Source organism: Haemaphysalis longicornis, unplaced genomic scaffold (assembly GCF_048455015.1).
Source record: "Haemaphysalis longicornis isolate Haplotype H1 unplaced genomic scaffold, Haemaphysalis longicornis Haplotype H1 scaffold_91, whole genome shotgun sequence".
NCBI lineage: Eukaryota > Metazoa > Arthropoda > Arachnida > Ixodida > Ixodidae > Haemaphysalis > Haemaphysalis longicornis.
The window spans coordinates 663,437-685,271 of NW_027526462.1; the positions used below are offsets into that span (position 1 = coordinate 663,437).

Here is a 21,835-nt window from a genome sequence, read left to right on the forward strand (position 1 = left end):
TCCCCTCAGTGGGCATGGGCCAAATTGGGTTGGTCTGTTGTCCGAAAAGTCACACGGGAAGCATCTAATGTGTCTCAAACATACACAAGGCAACTATCATCGCCATGGGCTAATTTCTCTGAGTGGATGAGTGTCAGGTGGCGGGAGTACAAGTGACAAAAATCATGAGTGAATGCACTGCGTGGTATATTTAGATGGTATCGAAAATCACAGCGTCCATCCGATCCCCCCATTCAGCAAACAGCTTCATTTTTGTCTTCTCTTTTTCACATGGCCCTGTCCCCGTCGAAGGCTATCCTCCCAGCCGATGGCAGAGTGGACGGGCTGGTGCGGAGAGAACGAAGAAGGATGGCGTTTCGGAGGGTGAAGGTGCAGAACTGTGGACTGTTGCTTTCGCATTTGCCGTGCCGTAATGGGGCCAAATCTAGTAAGCCTGCCAAGTTCTGCATGGGCAAATTTTCGAATGCGTCTTCGAACCACAAGGCCCTCAATACGGAATGGAGCTTACAGTCCTTGCGCTGCCTACCGACGCGCGGCGTCCACACTTCAAGCGACATGCCCATCAGCGGAGAAGTAACGATGGCGTACAAGGACGGCCTCCTGGAGATCATGGTGCCGCTGCCATCGCGCCACGACCGCTGTCGCTTCACTCTTCAGCCCCTGGGCAGCACGGTGGGCGACCTTGTGCGGAGCATCTGCGCCGAAGACCAGGCCGTGGACGACGTCCACGTCACCTCCGCCGACGGCGTTCGCATTGCGTCGACATCACCAATTGTGTCTCTCCTGCGAGAAAACTTCGTCCTCACCATAAACAACAAGGTCTTCCTGGTTCAACCACCACCGGTAGAGCCTTTGACTAGCGAAGAGACGCAGACGCTCACAGACCTAAAGATGATGGTGGCCCGATTGTACGAGAGCCTGACCGTGAGCGAACACCAGCTAGAGCAGGAGCGTAAACTCCTGGACCGCCTGTACGCCGTCAAGGAGCAGCTCGTACCGCTGGAGGAGAAGAAGCAGGAGCTGATGACGCTGTCCCGGCGTCGCACGACGTTCCTGTCATGGCTGGGCCTGGGTCTGATGAGCGTCCAGTTCGGCGTCTTGGCTCGGCTCACCTGGTGGGAGTACTCGTGGGACATCATGGAGCCCGTCAGCTACTTCGTGGGCTACGCCACTACGATGGCCATGTACGCGTACTTCGTGGTCACTCGACAGGACTATGTGCTTCCTGATGTGCGCAACCGCCTATTTCTGATTGCCTTCTACAAATTTGCTCGGCGTCGGGGCATGGATGTGTCGCGCTACAACGACCTATGCAATGAGCTCACAGAGATCGAAGAAGACTTGCGCCGCCTCAGAGACCCGCTGCAGAAGCACCTACCTATGCGCGAGCTCTGTTCGCCCGTCAAGGACCGCAGCTAGCTGTTCACGCGCTCCTTCTAGTTAATCCCACCCACCGCCCCCCCTCTTTTATCAGGCTCTCTTTAAGGATTTGGGTTTCCGTGCTTCAACCCATAATTTTTGTCCTATTTTCTTAGCAGCGCACGAAATTGCCCGTTGATGATTTAGGCGCACTCGATGTTATGTACCCGCCGCTGCCTTCGGTGTACGGCAGGGGCTTTAAAAGTATGGCCAATCGTTGGAGGAAACTATTCAGGTTCTGCGCTTGAGCTGCTATAAACTCGACCGAACACCCTGCGATCGCCTGCGCTGAATATGTGAATCAGCAAAACTAAGCTAAAAATAGGTGTTCTTCAAAATTTGAATTCTCCAGTAGATAACTGATTTTAGACAAAATAAAAAAAAAAAGGTTAGAAAGAAGGTTTTCACTTTGGTGCATTTCTAACGCAGTTTCTGGAAAAGTGCTGCCGAAATAATTTTGATCTAAATAGTAAGGATGAACGTCGTGTGGAAATTGCAGGCTACACGAACACTTTCGTTTTCTCGTTACAAAACAAGGGTCGGTCGGCTCATCCTCATAGGAACTGACGAATCGCAGGTGAGCTTTTGGTGACTGGTAATGGAAACAACGCAAAGACAACAGGCTACGAAAAGGTGGGAGACAGGACACGCGCTGTCTAGCAACTGAAATTTTAATCTACACGATAAACATATATACACACATGAAAAAACAATTCACCGAGTCCGCATTTGCTTCATGGCTGCTACAATTGTCATGTCACAGGTCGATCGATCCATGTGGGTATGTTGTTAACCCTGTAATGGTGTTTATCCCAGATAACATGAAGATTTAGCCCTATGAGGTACCAAACAACGTCAAATTGAATTTACGTGAACATGCAGGTACCATTGGGCAACGTCAGACCTGAAATGTTCACCTTGGGACTAACGTTGAGCTGTCACTTACCCAAAAGGAATCACAGACCGCTGTACCCCGCCTTACTCAGCCACTTGCATGGTGAGGCTGGCACGCACCCGGTTTGGCTGCTTTGGGAATTTTGGGGCGAAGTCCCGTGGTGGCTCGGGCTGTCGGCGTCTCATGTTGTAGTCCTCTCATGTAGTCGTAGTATCATGCAGTCACGGTACTAAAACACCGGGACACTCGCTTTCCAATGCCTCACGCTAGAACGTAACGCGATCTAAAATAACACACCGGGACACTCGTTTTGGAACGCCTTGCGCTAAAACACTTCGTGCTGCAGACAGGAGACTTACAGCCAAGCTGTATGCTTGTACCCACCAACGGTTTCATCTCCGTGGGACAAAACGCAATGGCTCCAAGGGTACACTTATACACTGCATGCTTCGCCCCTCCCTAGATTTCACGTTAGTGGATATCGTTCGGGATCTGTTTTAGTCGGAGGTGCCTGCTACACGCAGAGAATGGGAATTTGATAGACCTGTTCTGGCCAAGGTGATTTAAGTAAACCTAATTCCCGGAAAACTAAGCCAACTAATGCGTAAATGGCGTTTGAAACAATTTTCTTTTTATAGCGTTTAGTAGTGAACCCTTCTGGGGCACTCCCGCAGATGGTGTCACTATCGGTACCCTTTGAATAGCTTTAGTGTGGTATATCGTCACCCGATTAACTGGATACGGCTGTCCAGGTTCATACCTGACATGATGCCTGTCGTTTTTGTCTTCGCCGGAAAAACATTCGCCACTGTGAAACGATACCGCCATTCCTATGGTATTAACAGTGAACAGGAGCAGCTGAACGTGCAGAGCTGTATCTGCTGCATAAATCCCGTGTGAGAACCACCGGCGGCCATTCTCAGCAAATAGTCAGATTTGAATGCGCGACCGTTAGAGGCCGCATTTGTAAGCAACAAAAAAACGCGTTTTAGGGGCCAGAAATAGGCAGGCAAAACAGTACATTAGGCGTCCAACGCCGTACATACAGCAGCATAAAGATATATATAAATGTAATCAATTTCAAATGAAGGCTTGTACGACCTGTATCGGTTGCAGGAAAACAAAATATTTTATCGTAAACGATGGTGCAGAGGCGCCAACAGCTCAGCATACCCATGCAGTTGTCCCATAAAACTGCTAAACTAATGGCGATCCATTGGTATTCTTGACGCTTGGGCGAGTTGGTGCATAATTAACAACGCAAAGGGAACAGCGCAAAACAGCTTGCATTTTTACTTTGTCGTGCGTTTCGTCCATTTTCCGCTGTTCCCCTCTTTGTTAACGCTCCATTGGCTTATTTGAAGGCGCACACTGCTGACGTTCCTGGTCATTCGCCCTTGTCGCTTGATAAAGCGTCGAACAGAGTGAAACAGGCCTGAAAACGGGTACATGAGAATTGGGAGTACTGATGAGTAAAAGCGCTGCTGCATGTCTGCCTGCCGCAAATTATTTACGATACCACAAAAACAGACCAAATAACAAACTCAAGAGAGACAACGATTTATCAAAAAGCTAACGTTTTCTGGCAATTTTCTTATAGGCAATGATGTTAACCGGAACGCACAGTCAAAGCCTCCCAACACAGCAAAATATACTCCCATCGATTCAAACAGCCTTGTGCGAAATGTCTTTACTAGCCCAACATATTTTTGATGGAAAAGCGTGCTTTAGAGTCCACCGGCAGCCTGAGTTTTAAGGTGTAAGGAATTGCAGCTGCGCAGCGCTGCTTCGCCTTTGGCTTTTCAATGTAAGAGTGACCTGCAAACAAAGAGGGGTTCGATGCTCAGAGGCGGCGTTAAAAATATAGTCGCATTTAAGTATGCTTCTATAAAAGAGGATGCGAGGGCAAATACTTGAAGAAATCTCGTTGGAGAGCACGCTGAACCTTGTCTAAGAATCACCGTGAAAATTGTGGAAACGATGGATAAGTACAGCGGTCTCCAGAATTTAGGATTCAAAATAGCTTCTCTTGTCACTAAGAATGAGCGTTTCTTTTCGCTGCTGCGAGTTGTTCTTTTCAGGGAATTGTTTGAACTGGAGGACTAGGTTTAAACGCCATACCCCATATACCGTAAAGTTCCGAGCTACCATTCACCCCCGAAACATCGCCCCCCCCCTATCCCCCCTTAAGGGTGAAATATTTCATGTACTAAAAGACCACAAAGATCGCCCACCCCCCAAAATCTATGGCTTTAGCGCTGATGAGTGACCAAAAGAAACGCGCATCACCTATTAATGTGTTGATGCGGTCACTTATTAGTCCTTTCCGCACTTGAGCCGAAAGGGAGCCCATCTGGTATTTTTTTCTTGATATCTCCGCAGTTTTGGTTGGCGGTGCGGCCATTTTTTGTAGTTTTTTGCACCTGACCCGAAAAATCGCCCATCCCGCATTGTTCACTTCATATGTATGAAATTTGGGTGGGCGTTTGTCCGGAACTTTACGGTAGTTCCGCAAAGTCAAGGCTGCCCGATAACATGTATCACGACCTCCAGCGGGACTCGAAACCAAAACTTAAAGCTAAATTGTGTACATATAGGCACCGATTTTGAAAATAAGCCTTTTTAGGTGTTTATGGGTGTTTGGGCGCAAACGCCAAAATGGGAATTTATAGGCATTATAAAAACGCTATAAAAGCCCTTCTTCACCTCAAATCCGTTCTCATTTTCTCAAAATTGGGCGATAGGAGTGCAAGGAACAGAATAGTATTTGCCTAAATTCCGACTATAGCCGTGCACGGGCCCGGGCTGGCCCTATAACTTGTGCCGGGCGGAAGTCAATTATCGGCAGGCCCGGGCCAGGCCCCGGCTCAATGCCGCGGGCCAGGGCCGGGATCGGGCTGGACGCCGTCGGCCCGGTCCCGGCTTGGGCTTGAATTCATTGCCCTGGCCGTCAATAGTTCCAACGTGAAGTGTAGAAAGGAGCATTAAAAGTAATGTTATGACTTAACAAAACTTGTTAAGCTAGTTGGTGCATGCTTATTCGAAAGAATAAACGGGGCGCTAAGCAGACAAAGCTAATCAAATCTGTACTATTGGCCGGTGTATAAGTAGGCGTGGTTTTCATGAACAAACAGTTGTTTGGTTGGTTGGACCCACGACAAGAAGGGCGCGTACCCACTCTGGAGGATTGGTAAAATCTGATTGTGGTTTCACTGCTGAAGGAACTTTTGAATTAGTTTCAAGCTAAGGGAAAATAGGGTACAGTGATGCTAACAATTCTGGAACAAAAAAAAATTCAATACTGCTGGTCCAACAGGTATTTCAATAAACGATTGAAAATTGGTTGATGCGATTGATTAACGCAACAAACGACCTGATTCGGCAATAAAAGAGTGAAGAGCACGACAGACATCCCCGTTGCAATAACCAAGCCCGACTGCCCAATATGACAATAAATTAGGCACCGAAAAGGCGAGACTCAGGCGCCGGAAGGGAACCTCCAGGTAACGATTTCGGAGGGAGGAGAACCGCAGGCAAGACAACAGGAAGTGGTCAATTGTTTCCTCCTCTTGACAGAAGCCGCACATGGCCGATAGCGCTATGCGTGCACGGTGTAGATAAAAATTGAAATTAGGTGTTCGACAGCCAAAGCAAGTCAGTGTGACCTCGCACAGTCGAGAGTGCGCAAAGTCACACTTCCAAGAGTACCGGAGATGCTCAATGTCAGGGCAGCCAGCGATACTGTCTGCTGGGAAGCTGTTCAGCGAACTGTACCTTCGAAACCTAGTTGCAACAACGTAGGCTATCGGGGGTACAGTATCAACCAGAGGACCATTCAGTGCTACTCCTGCCATTTTATCAGCGGTTTCGTTAAGTTCAACACCTCTGTGCCCTGGGACATAGACCAGACGGATTTCCCAGACATGTGCCGGTATAAGCATCGACAGCGATCGGCGAAGTGGAGAAACGGTTGGTGAAGAGAAAGCCGAGTAGACCGAAAAAGAATCCGTCACAATGATCACCTGGGAATACTCTTCGCTGAGCTTTCGGAGAGCGAACGTGATTCCCGAATATTCTGCCAAATATATTGACGTGAAATTTGGAAGATGAAGTCAAGCGCAGGTGAAAAGATACCTACACCAGTTTTTTGTCTCGAACAAAAGCATCTATGGCTATAACCACATTTGTCGGGAACTCTTCTAGGTAGTTTGCTAAAAGGCCAGATATCGTTCTCTCCGGCAAGCATTTGGCATCGGAGGGAAAAATGTTGTCGAAATCAATGTCCACCATCGCAGTGCGATGGTGAAACGTAGGTACAGATAATATGTTGATATTTAAAGGGGCGAGCAAGGGTGGACGAACACCACCTGTGGACGCTTGTACGTGGGCCATGGCTGGGCAAAAAATGGCGTTGTGAAGTGTACAAAAACCATTTGTGATCACGATATAGGCAATTCCATTGAACGAAGGTATGCTTCTACTCTCAACACCTTGAAACGAGATATCAGAGGAAGGATTCGAGCCTCCCAGCACAATACCCGAATGGCGACGTACCTTGGCAATCACAAACACAATCGCAAAGCTTGCCTTCCTAAAGTAATCAATGGTTGGAGCTTGTAGGACGGATAACTAGAAAAAATTTACACCACCTTCTCGCGAGGGGAACCATGGGGTAGATGCGACGCATCGTGGGTTGCCGTTGCGCTTCCGTTATGTTAGCCATGTCAGCGTGTGGATTGCTGTTGTTGTGTATCCTATTTACGCAGCATGTTCACCCCCGATGCGTCGCATCTACCCCATGGTTCCCCTCGCGGGAAGATGGTGTAAATTTTTTAACCGAGCGCAAGCTGCGCGCTAACGCACAGCTGGCACGGCGACGGGAGTGAGCGCAGCCGAGCGCAAGCTGCGCGCTGACCGCACTGACGCACAGATGGCGCTGCGGTGAGAGCGGCGGAGCGCGCAGCTGCCGCGGCGAGGAGAATGGGGGAGGGATGCGGACTACGCCGCGACAACGCGGGACAAGGCGAGTTAAAGAGATGCGTTGCATCTAAAAAGGATGCAGCCGAATTCCAGAATAGGGCGCACGTACAGGCGATAGAGCAGAAGGAGGACGTCTCTGCGCATACTCGATTTCTTATTACAAACTCTCTTTAACAGGGAAACCGCTCTCTCCCTTAAGTCAATGTGAGGACGCCAATTCAGAGTGCTCTCATACACTCCTAGATATTGCCGCGAACCATGTATGCGTTTGTTTGTTTATTTATTGTTTGTTTTTACTGCCCGGTCACGACCGGCCCTGTTATCTATGTCAAGCGAAGCGGGTCTTGCATTCTTTATTTTTATGCCGCATGGGCTATGTCATTCAGATAAGCAGACTGTTTCGTCTTAACGTCACTAGTGCGGAATGATATTCTCTGATCTACAATGTTCTGGATGTAAATCGACGGTTCCAGAAACACTCTCGCCGAAAGATAAAAGCCTGCAGAGCAGACGCCACGGCATTGCGATCGTCGACGCTCGCTCGCACACGTCTCTTTGTTGACTGCTGCTTCGCCGCCTGTGTATTCTTTGAGTTGTTAGGGGAGCAAAAGTTCGCTCCAATAAACGTGTTTTTCTTCAAGACAACTGCGTCGTCTCTGGCTTCGTGACAACATTACAGAGAGTTAACCTGTGGTATTATTTTCTGTCTGTATGTTAGATCTATAGAAACTGGGTCTTTCACTGGGAATGCCAAGAGGGCACACTTGTCGACTTTTAAGGATAGGCAGAGGCCATCCAGCCATGATTCTTAGGCCGACATATAAAGCTGCAGTGACTGAAACAAGACATGTGTATTGCTTAAATAGCTAAAACTGCCAGATCTTCAGCATACAAGTAACACTGTACGCCCGCAATGACGGGAACCTCGCTGAGTAACACGTTAAATAAAACAGATGACAGAACGGATCCTTGAGGCAAGCCTCGCGTTTGGAAGTTGGCACCTGTATGTAGTGTGTGTTTCTACTTCGTCTTCGCTGCTTAGCGCCCTTTTATTTTTTCCAATATTGTTCTGAGTTTATTAAAGACGACAGTCTTTCTTGGGTTACTTAAACCTAGAAATTTTTGTCTGTCTGTACTGTCTGTCTGTCTGTCTGTGACTCGATTCCGCCATCCGGCCGAAGTGAAACGAAGTCTGCGCAGTAGTCTTATATACTCACAGCCAAATTGAAACGTCTAAGTCATGCTTATATGTTCAAAGTTGTAAACATTGTTGAACCGCAACAAGACATTACTCAAATATAAGACAGAAAATGAATACACAAGGGATATTTACAGGGCTCTTTTATGAAGCAATTCATGGATGCTTGATTTTTGCGAAATGAAACACCACATCCAATGCAGCAAAAAAAAAATTACCATTGTCGCCTGCTGTCAACCGCGCCACTATAGCTTCTGGCGGCATTTTGAGAAATCCAGCGGCAACAGTTGCAAAAGGTTCCACTAGATCGGTTCCACGTTCTGCTTGGAACGCTCGTGGACTAGGGCAACGCGGTTCTATATACGTTGAAGTAGGGCGCCTCGATTCACGCGTGTCTCCGCCGTACGGCAGCGCTGGCATCGAGGCACCCGGCCTGGAGCAGTGGAACGCGGTCAATTGACTTGAGCAAACCTTTTGTGTGTTTACCTTGTGAAGAGCGCGACGCAAGAGGAACAACATGAGATTTGAGCGGGAAAGCAAAGGGAAACATTTACTTGACAAATGTCTACAAATACTTTTTCCTTTTGTCGACATTTGCAACGAAAGGAGCAGATACGCGGCCAATTTTTTACGCGCTTCTTTATGCTCGTTGTTCGCATTGTTTTAAAAAACGTGTTTTGTTAGGTGTGCTGCTCACTATGCTGTAATTTGAATTGCATTTTATGTACTGCATCAAGATTTTACATTATGGGGTATAGCTAGCCAAAGATACGAGTACAAGGAATGCCCTAGCGGGAAAGGGATTAATTCAGAAAACCTGCTTTTAGATGTCCCACCCATCGACATAGGGCTGCCGTGGCCGTGAATCAAACTCGCGTGCTCGAGAAACACAACCGCTAAGCAACCACTGCAGGTAAAGTATTTTAATGTAGGTACATACTCGTGGATGCAAACGCGGAGCAAAACATTTCCGCCATACCGACTTCTGGCCGAGACAACCACGTGAAGTGGCCAAGAATCTGGTCATCGAAGGTAGTGGCGTCTCTCGTGTAAGAATACGAGCTATTATTACGCCGATGTTACGTGAACTGCTGATGGTGTAATAACCGGGGTACGCGAGCGTGTCGAAGGCCTTTGAACGTAATACCAGTTGACTCAAATGCCACTTGTGAGCGGCTACACGGAGTTTTCAAAGGCATTTTTTTATTTTTTGGCCAACCTTGGACCATCCCTTTATTGGGTATGCTCGTTTTGGCCAGTCTTGGCCAATATCCCTTAGTGGCTATGCTCGCATTCTTGGCCGATCTGCTTAAGTAGGTTTTTCTCGGCCTTTTCTTTGTATGTTTAACTGCGTACACGAAAAATAATTTATTTAAAAAGCTTCGCCGTACAAACAAAAAATTTAGGTGGTCACGCACGTGCGATCTCTCTTGGAACCAGCCTTTAGGGCTCCTCACACCCAAGATACACCTGTACCCTGACTCCATCTGAGGTCTCTTGATTGATTTTGGGCCACCTGTGAACCTTTACCGCGTGCCCAAATGTCCACACAGGGGTATTTTTGCTTTTACTTTCCACACGAAAAGCAGTCACCATGGTCGAGGTCGAATTCGCATGCTTGGTCGCAGGTGCGCAACGCCTTAACTACTGAGCCACCGCGGCGGGACTTACACGATACACCAGAGTGGCGCTGATGTTGTGAGCACAAAAAGAAAGAGCTTATTGCTGTCTAAATCTTTAACTTGACCTTGCGAAATGATCAAACTGATGTCACGATGACGCAAATGTGTTTGTCGTACATACGTTTTGATATTTGTGTGGCTTTTCGTTTTCCACTCAACGTGTAGGAGCCTTTTCTTTTATATTGCCGTGCGGCAAACAAACGCTTTTTTTGTAGTCTGCGCATATGGGTGTAGCCTCTTCTTTCATCCCGTCCTGAGTATTGCTTGGTTTTTGTGGTCCCACGCAAAAGCCGATCAACCGAGGGAGGGAGTGCAAAAAAAAAAAAAGTGGTAGCACATTTAGTGCAGTGTCTAGGTTCTCATTTGGCCGACATATCCAGCCACGGTTGTTATTAGCGCCCCATCATAGAGCCTGTGTCGTTTCGGCCTACTCCAGTAGGCATGTTTGCCTTTTCAGTACCGCTTCTTCGATCCATCCATCTTCGTGTGAACAGAAAACATTACGAGACGTACCGAAGCCCCATGTCCTAGGTTTTGATGCTACTGCTAAAACCTAGTGAGGAAAATACGGCGATAGTTTAAAAAAAACAAAGAAGACAAAATAAAAGTTGGGCCGCTAGAAAGAGCGCATGTGCCGATAACAATGATTCCCATATTACCGCAAAATTTAGAACAATTATTTGAGATTTTAAATAGAACATCTGAAGCCATGCAGACTCTCTAGCCACTTTACTGCAACTTTTCATGACGTCACAGAATCTTGTTGGTGGGATTGGTGGCCGCCGAACTAATCTATCGCCAAGACACATGACTGGCCTCATGTTATGGGGCTTCAAGTTATGTTTGATGGCATAACTTGAATGTCTATTTGCGGTTAAAAGACTCAAAATTGTGTTCATAGTGTTGGCCCATATGACGTCATTTCTGCCCTTATAACGTCAGCGGACTGCGAAATTCGAAAGCTTTGAATTACTTTTTTGCCTTTTTTGGACAAAAACCGCCGTCGTGGCTGGAGTGGAGCTGAGTGAGCTACTAAAGCCTACTCTTTTCAAATTAGGCAGAGCTGCATTTATCCTGGCTCCCTTGTCAGGCAAGACTGAAACTCACCTCCAGAATACGGATCACTTAATAAACAAGACACAGACACAGACGAGGTAGTGGTTTCTTGTGACGTCTTCCCCCTTTTCACAAGTGTTCCTGTCAATCTTGCGGTAGAAAATTCCAGGCAGTTGGTGGACATGACATTAGTGGATCGCAGGTTGTTCGATGTCACTCAGCTTTGCACCCGGCTACGATTTTGCCTGTCCAACACTTACTTCTCGTACAAGGGCGAATTCTACAGGCAAGTTTTCGGTAGCGGTATGGTAGCATCCATTTCAGTCACGACTGCAAATATTACATTGAAAGCAATTGAAAACAAGGTATTGGAAATATTTCAGCCCAGGTGCTCACCTCCTTTTTTCATAATAATAAACGTTTCATCTCTCTCTCTCCTGAGATACGTCGATTACTGCTTCTGCGTTATCAAGAAAAAAGACGTGCAACCTTTCCTTGACTGCCTGAACGAGGTCGAGCCTTCCATCAAGTTCACTTTGGACGAAGAGAAAGACGGTTGCCTTCCTTTCTTGGACGCAGTTGTGAAGGGCGCTCCTACAGACCTCGCCTTCAGTGTGTACCGAAAACCAGCCCACTCCTGTAGATACCTTCACTACGAGTCAGCTCATCCCGTAGCTCACAAGCGCTCAGTGGTTCGGTCTTTGCTCCAACGAGCCATTCTCACCTGTTCCGATGCAAGCAGCCTGACGGAAAAGCTCCAGAACATTGAACACGACCTCATCAGGAATGGGTATCCCAAACATTTTATTAGGAAGACAACTAATTTCATCATGCATAACCTGCAGCCAAAGAGTCAAGCCGTGGATAACACAGTGTGTAAATGCAAGCGTGCTGCGGTTCCGTACACTCGAGTTGTAAGTGAAGCCCTTGCTCGTGTCTTCAGAAAACGTGGTGTGCAGATCGCGCATGTACCAGCAAACAAGCTTAGGGTTGACTTGCATAATGTAAAGGATCCTCTCCCTCGGCAACATTTCCCCGGTGTGGTGTACAAAATCCCATGCGCCGACTGCGAATCGGTATGCATTGGTGAAAACAGAAATTTCTGCAGGCGTCTTAAACAGAACAACAACGACGTCACCAAGGGGCACACCGTGACAAATGCACTTGAAGAGCATGCCGGGAAGATGGACCACAAGATAAACTGGAACCGCGCGCTTCATAGCCACGGAAAAGAATTCCGCAACGAGGCTCAATCTCGAATCACTAGTTGCGGCTCAACGAGGCTCAATCTCGAATCACTCTCGAATCACTAGGCGCGCACGCGCGCCCAGACCGGGCAAGGTCTTCACCATCCCCACGCTCCCGGACAGCATCACGTCAGTCCCAAAACCATTACGTGTACACAGGGCGTAGCAGCGCGCGCCAACAGCAGCCGGCGCGTCGGAGACGTCACGGGAGCCCCGACATCGGCATTTTGGGGCAAGGAGCAGAAGATGTCATGCTGGCCCGCTCTGGGCTTTCTCGTGCGGGCAAAGATTATTATGGATTTAAAATAAGTTATACTAAACCGTTACTGCTGAAACTTGCTGGGAGAGATCTCCTGATAAAAATGAGGCATTTTACAAAGGTATCTCAACTTTAAAGTTTCGTATCACTACTCTTTTAATACAGTCCGTCATGAGAGTCCCCCGATATCACTTTGGCACCAGCCACAATTGGCAAACTGAGTGGCACCGCAAGCCATGCTACACTCGAAGACAAATCACGCTACAGACCATGCGTAGTCCGGGACTCTGATCCAAAACCTGGGCACCTGCGCGCGTAAAGAGCCAAGCGAAAATTTTGAAGGCAGACATCTCTCGGTGCCCGAAGCTGTTTTGAACGTCAGATGTCATTAGGCACACTCGACATTGTTTGTTCTTGAACCTCTTTTATTAACCATTCTATTGCGTGTTTCAGCCATTCACTTATTCTCCTTCACGGCACAGGTATGGAATGGTATTCAGAAAGCCGGTTCAGCTTGTGGTGGATCCAAGGCGCGTACGCATCAACCCGTAAGAAAACGCTGGGCGCATCGCCGCTTCCGCAGTTATATCCGTACAGCGCCAAGCCGAGCAAGTACGTCAGTCCGTCTTTGCCATTGACCAAAGCTGGAGCCGCTGTATCTCCCTGGAAATAGATAGAGCAGAAGGGTTAGTCATCTAAGCAAGCTCATCCTAAGGCATAGGATTGCGTTTGCTGTACGATTTATATTTTTAAAACGAAGCTTTCTATGCGTCACTGATGGCGACGTTGTGCCGAAATGCGATGCAAAAAGCCAAATTTTCTGACGATGGCGATGATCGTGGGTGAAATGAAAGATGATTGAGATGCGAAGCTTTTTCTGATCGAAAGCCAACACTTTTACCATAAGTCAAAGTCCAAAATTCAAACCGCTACTTCCAAATCGCACTGCAGGAAAACCATTTTACACAATGAGTTTCCACAAAGGCACATCAATTGCCCCAAGAAAAAATGAAAGCCGTTCCACTCAATGTGAAAGCTGTCGGAAGTGCAGAGCGGTGATTCGCCATAATGTGCTGTAGCGCCGTTATCCGATCACTGCTACCACCGAACGCATCTCAAATTTCCCGCCTACGCAGTGCTCGCACGCCCCATGCCTAAAACTGCGCCAGCGGGAGTTGTGTTCTTTTTGTGCTTGCTTTTCCTACCGCACGTGCAGGCGTTGCACTGCCCCTTTTTTTTCGCTTACTATCATAAAAACCAACCCAACGAGCACTCCTAACTGAATAAACGCGGGCGCTGCCGGTTAATTACGTATATTTTGCCTGAAATGTACCTACAGTTTTCTTTGCGCTAAACAACGGAGAGATTTATGACAAGCGCCAGCGGTCCACCAGTTTCGAACGCGTATGACTGTATATATCGCTTGGCTTTCGAAGCCTTTGGGTCACGCCGCGACGACAGCGGCTACGAGTACGACGGAAAGCCCTGTGGCTAAGCTTGAATCCTGCGAACGTGCTACGACGACAAGGCGAGCACTCAAATGGCTCTTCACTTAAATGGCTCTTCACTTCACTTCCGGCCGCGGTGGCCGCTTTTCTGATGGAGGCGAAAAGCAAAAACGCCCATGTGTTCGAGATTTCGCCGCACGTTAACTTATCCCCAGGTGGTCAAAGTTAATCCGGAGCCCTCCACTACGGCGCCCCTCATCGCCTGCGTTGCGTCGGTGCGTTAAACCACAATGAATCATCCATCAACTTATGTCCCTCGCGTTATGAAGCCGACGTCCATCCGATTGCCGCATTTCGACATGGCCGAAGCAATTTGGATTTTGTACAGTGACTTTGACTCAGGTTGCAGGAAGGAAGCTTCATGTCTTAACAATGTTTCTTTTAAGAAAGGGGCTTTGCTTTTGTTGTTTACCTGTCGCTGTTGTTTATGTAGTTGTCTCATACAAAACTGTCTGCTGCCGGTGCTTTTGTGATTATCGACGCACAACCTCGCTTATGCACGCACACAAACCGTCACGCATTTATTCCCTTGTATCGATCTGCCTATCACTTTTGTTAATTTCCGTAAAAGTACTGATAGTTTAATGATATGTTGAGATAGGAGAGGGTGGGTGGATCCTCCTTTTAGGTAACCGTGTGCCTTCATAGCCCGACTGGCCCTTTCGAACAGCAGAAGTTTATCTTGAGGTGGAAGGTGGATAGCAGTATATCCCACTGCATATGGGTGGGGTATAAAGGTGGCACGTCAGCATTGTTCTCGTACTCCCGTATGATGTGGCTAAGAGCTCCTGGTCGCTTACGAAACATACACTGCACGTCCATGGAAAGTAGCATAACATGCGGGTACTACATAATACGGTACTACACAATATCATATACTATATAATACTACATACTACTACATAATATGATACTACATAATACGGATACTACAAAATATGTGGGTACTAAATAATATGGGGGTACTACTACATACATAATATACGACACTACAACAAGGACTGTTCAGTGCTGCTTCAGTCTGGGCCGACGACTAAAAGGCGCTGCAAAACGATGCCTCATATGAATGGCGGTTTTTTTCCAGACAGCTCAAGATTCGCTCTTTGTTCTGTGTATACCATTTCAGAAAAAACGCTTCGAATGGTTGTCTGTCAGAGTTTTTGCCAGCAAGTTACAAGGAAGCTACCAGGTAATTACCTGTTTATAATACATCATGCCTGTCCAACAATAGTTCCAATGATAAGTCTTCGCTCCCATAGATATTTTCCATTGTGACAAGGACCTGGCTCCCAAAAATATTCCACATCTCTATATAATCAATCAATATTAGTGCGGCGATGTTAAGATAGCCATAAAAGCTGAATGCAACGAGTTGTTTAATGGCTATATATATATATATATATATACAGCCATTTTTAGTGGCGAAACTAATATGTCAAGAGCGCTTGTCTACATGGCATTTGTCGGTTAGGGGAGGAAGGCGCGTGCGTGCCGAATAAAGCCACGCCAATGGCCACCTGCGGAGGATGTAGAGTACAAAAGCCAAACTTCTTCTTCACCGCCCACAGCGATGAGGTGGTTCAGGCGCGCTTCAACTACCTCAGCGGGGCCGGAATAGCAAAAATTGGTTATCAGCGCCCGGCTCGCGTGTAGGCGTACGCCAAAATGGCGGCGGCGAACCGCTGGCGCTGCCGAACTCAAGTAACCCGAAGGCCCTATGCTGCTTATACACGTACTCAATGCACCACTCTCTTGGAAGTGGTTTGCGCCACTGTTTCAGAAAGAGCAATGAAGAGTGACTAGCTCTTCATACCGCTGGTTATGTCCGACGTTCTGCGTTGTGCCTTGAGAATAAATCAATGGGAATAGACTGCGTTATAACGAGTTTTTTATGTCTCGTGTGAAGGCCGGAAAAAACGGTCCATTCACCGTAAAATCTCCTTGCCGGGAGTTTTACATCGGCTAGTCATATTAAGATATCCTAGTTTCGTGTACTTCTCCTATGACGTTACACGTGCAAACTATTTTTCCCTTACTCGTTTCAGTGTCTCACCTCGCACAGTGCTGACCGGTCCCTTTCGGCGCAGAACATTATGAGGTCGTCGTATCCATAGGCCTTAAATCTCCGGTAACAGTCTTCTCCGTCCATGCCTCGCAAGAAGCCGCGGTATAACGTACTTTGTTCTGGCTCCGCTGCAAAGAAGAGTTATTAAGCGTGGGTCAGAACAAACTTACTAAGATTGATTGATTAATGAGGGCGCCGCGTATACTGGCGCAATCGCCCGCAGGTGTACTCGCCATGATCAATCATTCACTTGCTTCGTTTCACGTAGTACAACACGGTATACCCAGTCAGGCGTTATTTTTTGTACGGCGCGCTTCATGATACTGTTATATATGAGCGATTGTGGGAAAGCACATTGGTCTTGGGAAACGCTTAGTTGGTCATTGTGAAGGGGAAGTCGGTTTCAAGCGACCCATCAAAGCCCACCCAGAAGTTATTCATGAACATAGTTTGGAATTTTAAAATTATCTTTTTTTTATGTTTTAAGCTCCGGCATTGGTGCGAGTGTTTTAAAGGAGCCATAAAGAGAAAACACTAGTTTGGTTCATTCAAAAGATTGCCTCCTTAGAATCATACTGACACCACATGTATTTAAGGTAAACTTCGCTGAAGTAAGTACAGAATTAGGAAAAAAAAAAGGATTGGCCATGCGACCCACTAGCTCATTTCCCGCAACAGAGCCTATGATGTCATACCAGACAGCTCTGCGATTGGCGGAGGGCGGTAAAAGCAAACGCAAATTAGGCATATCTTATAGGCTTGCCGAACGAGTTATTTGCGCTTAAATGTAGGGCACGTACATTCTTTTACAAGCCCTAAGAATGGTGGGACGAACAGTGGAAGTTACGAAAGCACACGTAAACATAGAAGTACCTATGCGTATGCTGCTGTTGGTACTGTGCGCACTATGCTTGGTTTAGCTGCACAGGACTGCGCGGCTTTGGGGTTGTTTCAGACGACACTGGCCGACTGACGCAAGCGACGATGTCTTACGTGACGTATTTGTCGGGCGAGCACTATGTTTCACGAAACGACTGTCGGCATTAACAAAACAAGCCAGGTACAAATACGTTCACAAACAAACCAAAAGCAGAAAACGGCTTGCCGTGGTGTGGTGGCGCAAGTTTCACTAACTGTAAACAAGGCCCTGTGATGTCATTGCAGACGGCGAAAACGCCCGATTTAGCGGGAAAATCAAAATTTTAACTTAAATTAGTGAATTTCTTAATGAATAAAGCATCGTTTTCATTTGGACAAGCGTTGCGGGCACTATATTTCAGGAAATCTTTCGAATAACACAAACTTCTGTTTTGTCGTCATGGCTCCTTTAAAGTAGTAGCAGCACACTATAAACAAGGGAATCCTTTAGTAGAGATTTAGGAATGCATGAGAATCTGGTCGCCGACCCCCATGAAGTTGATGCTCGTCCTGTCGCTCAAGACATTCGCAGGCATCCACACTCTTAGGCAAAAAGGACTAAACGTTCGTCCTTTGGGGGACCAACGGCCTTTGCCACAATTATTACTCCCTTTCGGGACTGCATGTGATGGGACGAACGGTTAGTCCGCCTCCCGGTTGGTCCGTTCCGATACTCCTCAAGGACGAATTGCTAAGAGTCGCGAAAAAAAAAAAGATGGCACCAGCAGCGATTGAACCACCGACGCTCGCAATTATACACAAGGAACCCGACGCATGCTCGAGTAGATGGTGCCGGAATTTCTATCCGTGCAGGCGACCGTCACCGCAATTGGCGCTTAGCGCTTTGCTAACTTCAGGGACAATTGCTCAGTTCGATTCTAAGTACAGCCTCACAATCATAGTTTGTTCTCGTAATTAGCAATCAACTCGTCGCCTAGTTGAGATAGATGGCTGGGTGATCGGACGGCTCATTTGTTCGCCCACAAATTAGCGCCAACGAAGTGTATTCTCAGTGTTCGATACATGTGTTAAATGCTTTAGGTATCGTGTGTGAAAGCAGTCATCTGTGTGAGTTTCAAAATACGGGAAACAGAACACATTTCCCTGCATCGGCGAAATCAAATTAGGGGTTGCTAAGCCTGAATTCTTCAAGTTGGCGCCACTAGAGATCGGAATTGGGAAATGCAACTGGGTTTTACAGCAGCTGCATCATTGTCATAGCTTTGCTGCACAATACAATTATGTACCGAGTGTAAAAGATGACTTCAAGACGCTTACCTGTAGCGAGCATTTTTACTTTGCAGTTGTCTTCAGCAACTAATGCGTTTTTTCTCGCCTGTTAAATATGTACGTATTCATTACACTTGGGGATCAACGTTTACTATTGTCACTAATATTTGTGTTATTGTTGACGCTCTTGAAATCTTTCATTAGCCGTTTTTACCTTGCCCGAATCGCATGCAACATAGCGTATCAACATAACCTCACCGAGAAGCGTCTGTCGATTGCGCTTCGCCGCTCATTACCCGCCGCTAGGTTGAGGCTAGGCGGTTTTCCCATACTTAACAACAATATTGTCTCCCTTGGCACCATGTAAAGGACCCACTGACTGCAGTGACTTGTGTTTTGGAAATCTGAAACTGGCCACAGACATATGCGCGAAATGGCAACGACGACGCCATTACAGGCGATTAACGACACAGGAAAGAGACTTAATGCATGTATTTCGTCTTCCCTTTGGTCCTTATAGATCGGCGCCGACGAACAGTTAGTCCGCATATGTGCACACGGCACACACTCTGCTACAGATACCCCCCTTGAAGATGAACTGTTGCCCGCGAAGACTAACAGCTGCATTTTAGTCCCTATTTTAGTCCTTTTTGCCTAAGAGTGCAGTTTTGTTGCTCTGCGCAAATGCAGGTAGCGAGCCGCGCATCGGTTTGACGTCCCCCTAGCAACGTCGCCAGCGTTACGAGGACAGCCCTCTTCTCTTCTGAAGGTAGCCCTCTCCATGTGCTCTCCCAACTCTATCGTTCTGTCCCTCTGTCTATTGACAGACCTATGTGGATTTACGTGAAAATTTGGCGACATTACCCGTTTATTGCTCCCTCAATTGAAGTTGCTGGTCCTGTCCCCACAGTGTGAACAGAGACAATACGCCTCCTCCATCGCAAAGAATGAGATAATATAGACTTGAGAACGTCGACACCGAAAGCCCTGAATGGGATCGCCAAGCTATTCTTCTTGTACAGAAGGTTCAAACTGTTCGTGCGCTGATTTGGCGAAGACAGATTCGCGCAGGAGCTTGCTAAATGCGCAGCAGATTTTGTTTGCAATGGCGCTTCATTGCCAGCTCCCGTAATTAAAGTACAGATTATTACTGGGAAGCAGTATACATGTCTAACTGCCCCAGTTTTCATTCCTGTGTAGGCGGTTTACTTAGCGCCACTGGGGCGTTTCTCTTCGCCACCGCCGACCCCTCTTTTTGCCGGCGCCTTTCGAGTTTAAGCAAGCGCACATATGCTGTTGCCGGTTTGTGCGTGGACCTGCGGGGTGTGGAGGGAGGGAGGAAGGGGTGGGGGGTGGATGGCAGGCGAAACGATCGGTTTCATGCCCTCACTGATGACGTGTCCCTTGTGTTGGCGGTAGGTTTACACGTGAACGTCAAACGGCCGAATGCGACCTGTATGGTGTCTTCACTGGTCGACTGCTTTGGGTTGCCTGTTACACAGACGGTAAGATGCCAGCGACGCCGGAGGGAAACAGACTGCCCCTAGTTTGTTCACTAGAATAAAGCTCGAGTCCTTCCAAGTTTCATTCAGCTAATTGGCTAGGAAGTATGCTAAACAAAAACTTACGAACAGATGTGGTTTGTTTCGTGCACTGCGTCGACTGCATCGAGCTTCGCAGGTCATCCATCTTCACGGAATGGAAGGGCTATAATTTCTTTATCGACTGTGGGCAATTAGTAGTGACCTTTCAATTATTCTGCACGCTACTCAGTTTCCGTATGCTCTGACAGTATCGTGCCCTTCCACAACAGCCAACAAGCTTACTGGAGTCTCGGGAAGCAAGGATGGAGTGAAGCAAAGTTACACTTCTTACACCGCTTTCCGTTCCACCAACCTTCACTTCTAGGGAAGAGTTAAATTATTCTGTCGCTCCCCCAAGAAAAAATAGCACTTGATTAGGATTGAGATAGTGGATGTCGAGTGACATTAAAGGCGTATTTTTTCCTTTTGTATATTCGCGTCTCATCCCGGCGGCGTTTTTTACTCAGATTTTAAAGTGAAGTTACGTATAACCCCTGCAAGCACACTTTTGAAGTGGCTAGAATGAAACTTTACGTGAAAACGTACTTAGCGTTCCATTCGAATGCGGTGTTCATGCCAGTTCATTTTGCATAAACGACACCGAACTTCACTACGCATCCAAGTGCTGTTTTCCGTCTTTTATCGTTTCTTTGTCAAAAGCAGATGCGGACACTCTGCCGGGTTCGTAGATGCCATCGTGCTAAAGCTGTTTCCAAATTTTCAAGGAGTGGTAGGAAAGAACCTTTCAATTTGCGCTTCGGTAGTAAGCCCTGCTAGCGGCAGGGAATTCTACGCCATATTGGGATGACTACAGTAATTCGGGGTAAATTTGGAGGCAACAGTAAGAGAGACAGAAAAAAAATTGCTCCAACCCACGCTGTGAAGGTGATTGGAAAGCAAAGCTGGAAACGAAACCCTAAACAATTTGCCATGGACGTAACACGTAGCTCTACAAAACGTGAGACCAGAGATTCTTCCAGCCGTTACCTGGGATTCATGGGAGTTCATTCCCGAACGCAGCAGCGTCGGCAGAAAGAAAACGGAGAGGATCCTCTTTCGAAGGGTGAGTCAGCGGAACCTAGCCATCCTGATGTGCTATCTCGGTGCTACACAACCACGCGACAGAAGCGCAGACAATTCGGCATGTGCGCTTAGTTATATCCCATTTACGCTGATTTAAACTAGTAAGTGTAGTAAGTTTGAGAGTTGCGAGAAAGCTTAGGGAACTTTTAGAATCGCTATTTATCAGGACCAGTTGCTCCTTTCGCCTATTGTAAAACCTGTTAAAACTGTACCGAATTGGTATTCACCAATTTAGAAAACGGAGTCCCATTCGTGGCAAGCAGGAGCACAAGGCAGCGTTTCTCTAGCGGCCATATGTCTGTACGTGATCTTTACATTTTCCCGCACTGCAAACCAATCCTTAGCGTATCATTCCGTACGACCACTTAATTCCGTCGGGTCCGGTTTACGCAGGAGGAGATGTCGAAGAAGTTAATCAATCCGTGCGAAGGAAGCGCGTAATGGACGCGAAACTGCGCCAAAACAATTTCAAAACAATCGTCACTAAAGCAGACGACAAAGCCGACGGAAGGGTCCCGCCGACGCATCCGCCGGGGAGATCTCGCGCGGGGATTCACCCCGCCATCTACACTGTGCTCCGTGAGTGAAAAGTTCGGTCCCCTGCCGAGCCGCGTTGGGAGTTTTGTCGCGCACGCCCCGACGGAACCGTTGGCTGTTCGTGGTAGGAAGCTTTGCTTTAAAAATATCAAAAACCAGACGCATTAAAGTGTTG

General features: G+C 47.4%; 1 protein-coding gene and 1 pseudogene across 1 annotated transcript in view; one reads left to right on the forward strand and one right to left on the reverse strand.

Annotated features, from left to right (window-relative positions):
- The first annotated feature begins 348 nt into the window (after window positions 1-348).
- LOC144154787 (calcium uniporter protein, mitochondrial pseudogene) lies at window positions 349-1,419 on the forward strand (annotated as a pseudogene).
- Window positions 1,420-13,207: 11,788 nt separating this feature from the next.
- Window positions 13,208-21,835, reverse strand: part of LOC144154788 (transmembrane protease serine 11D-like) — a 39,458-nt gene continuing 30,830 nt past the window's right edge. Inside the window, exons 5-6 of the mRNA XM_077685889.1 lie at window positions 16,298-16,437; window positions 13,208-13,399 (exon numbers count right to left, since the gene is read on the reverse strand). Of these exons, the coding sequence (XP_077542015.1) occupies window positions 13,208-13,399; window positions 16,298-16,437 (332 nt within the window). The remainder of the gene's footprint in view (window positions 13,400-16,297; window positions 16,438-21,835) is intronic.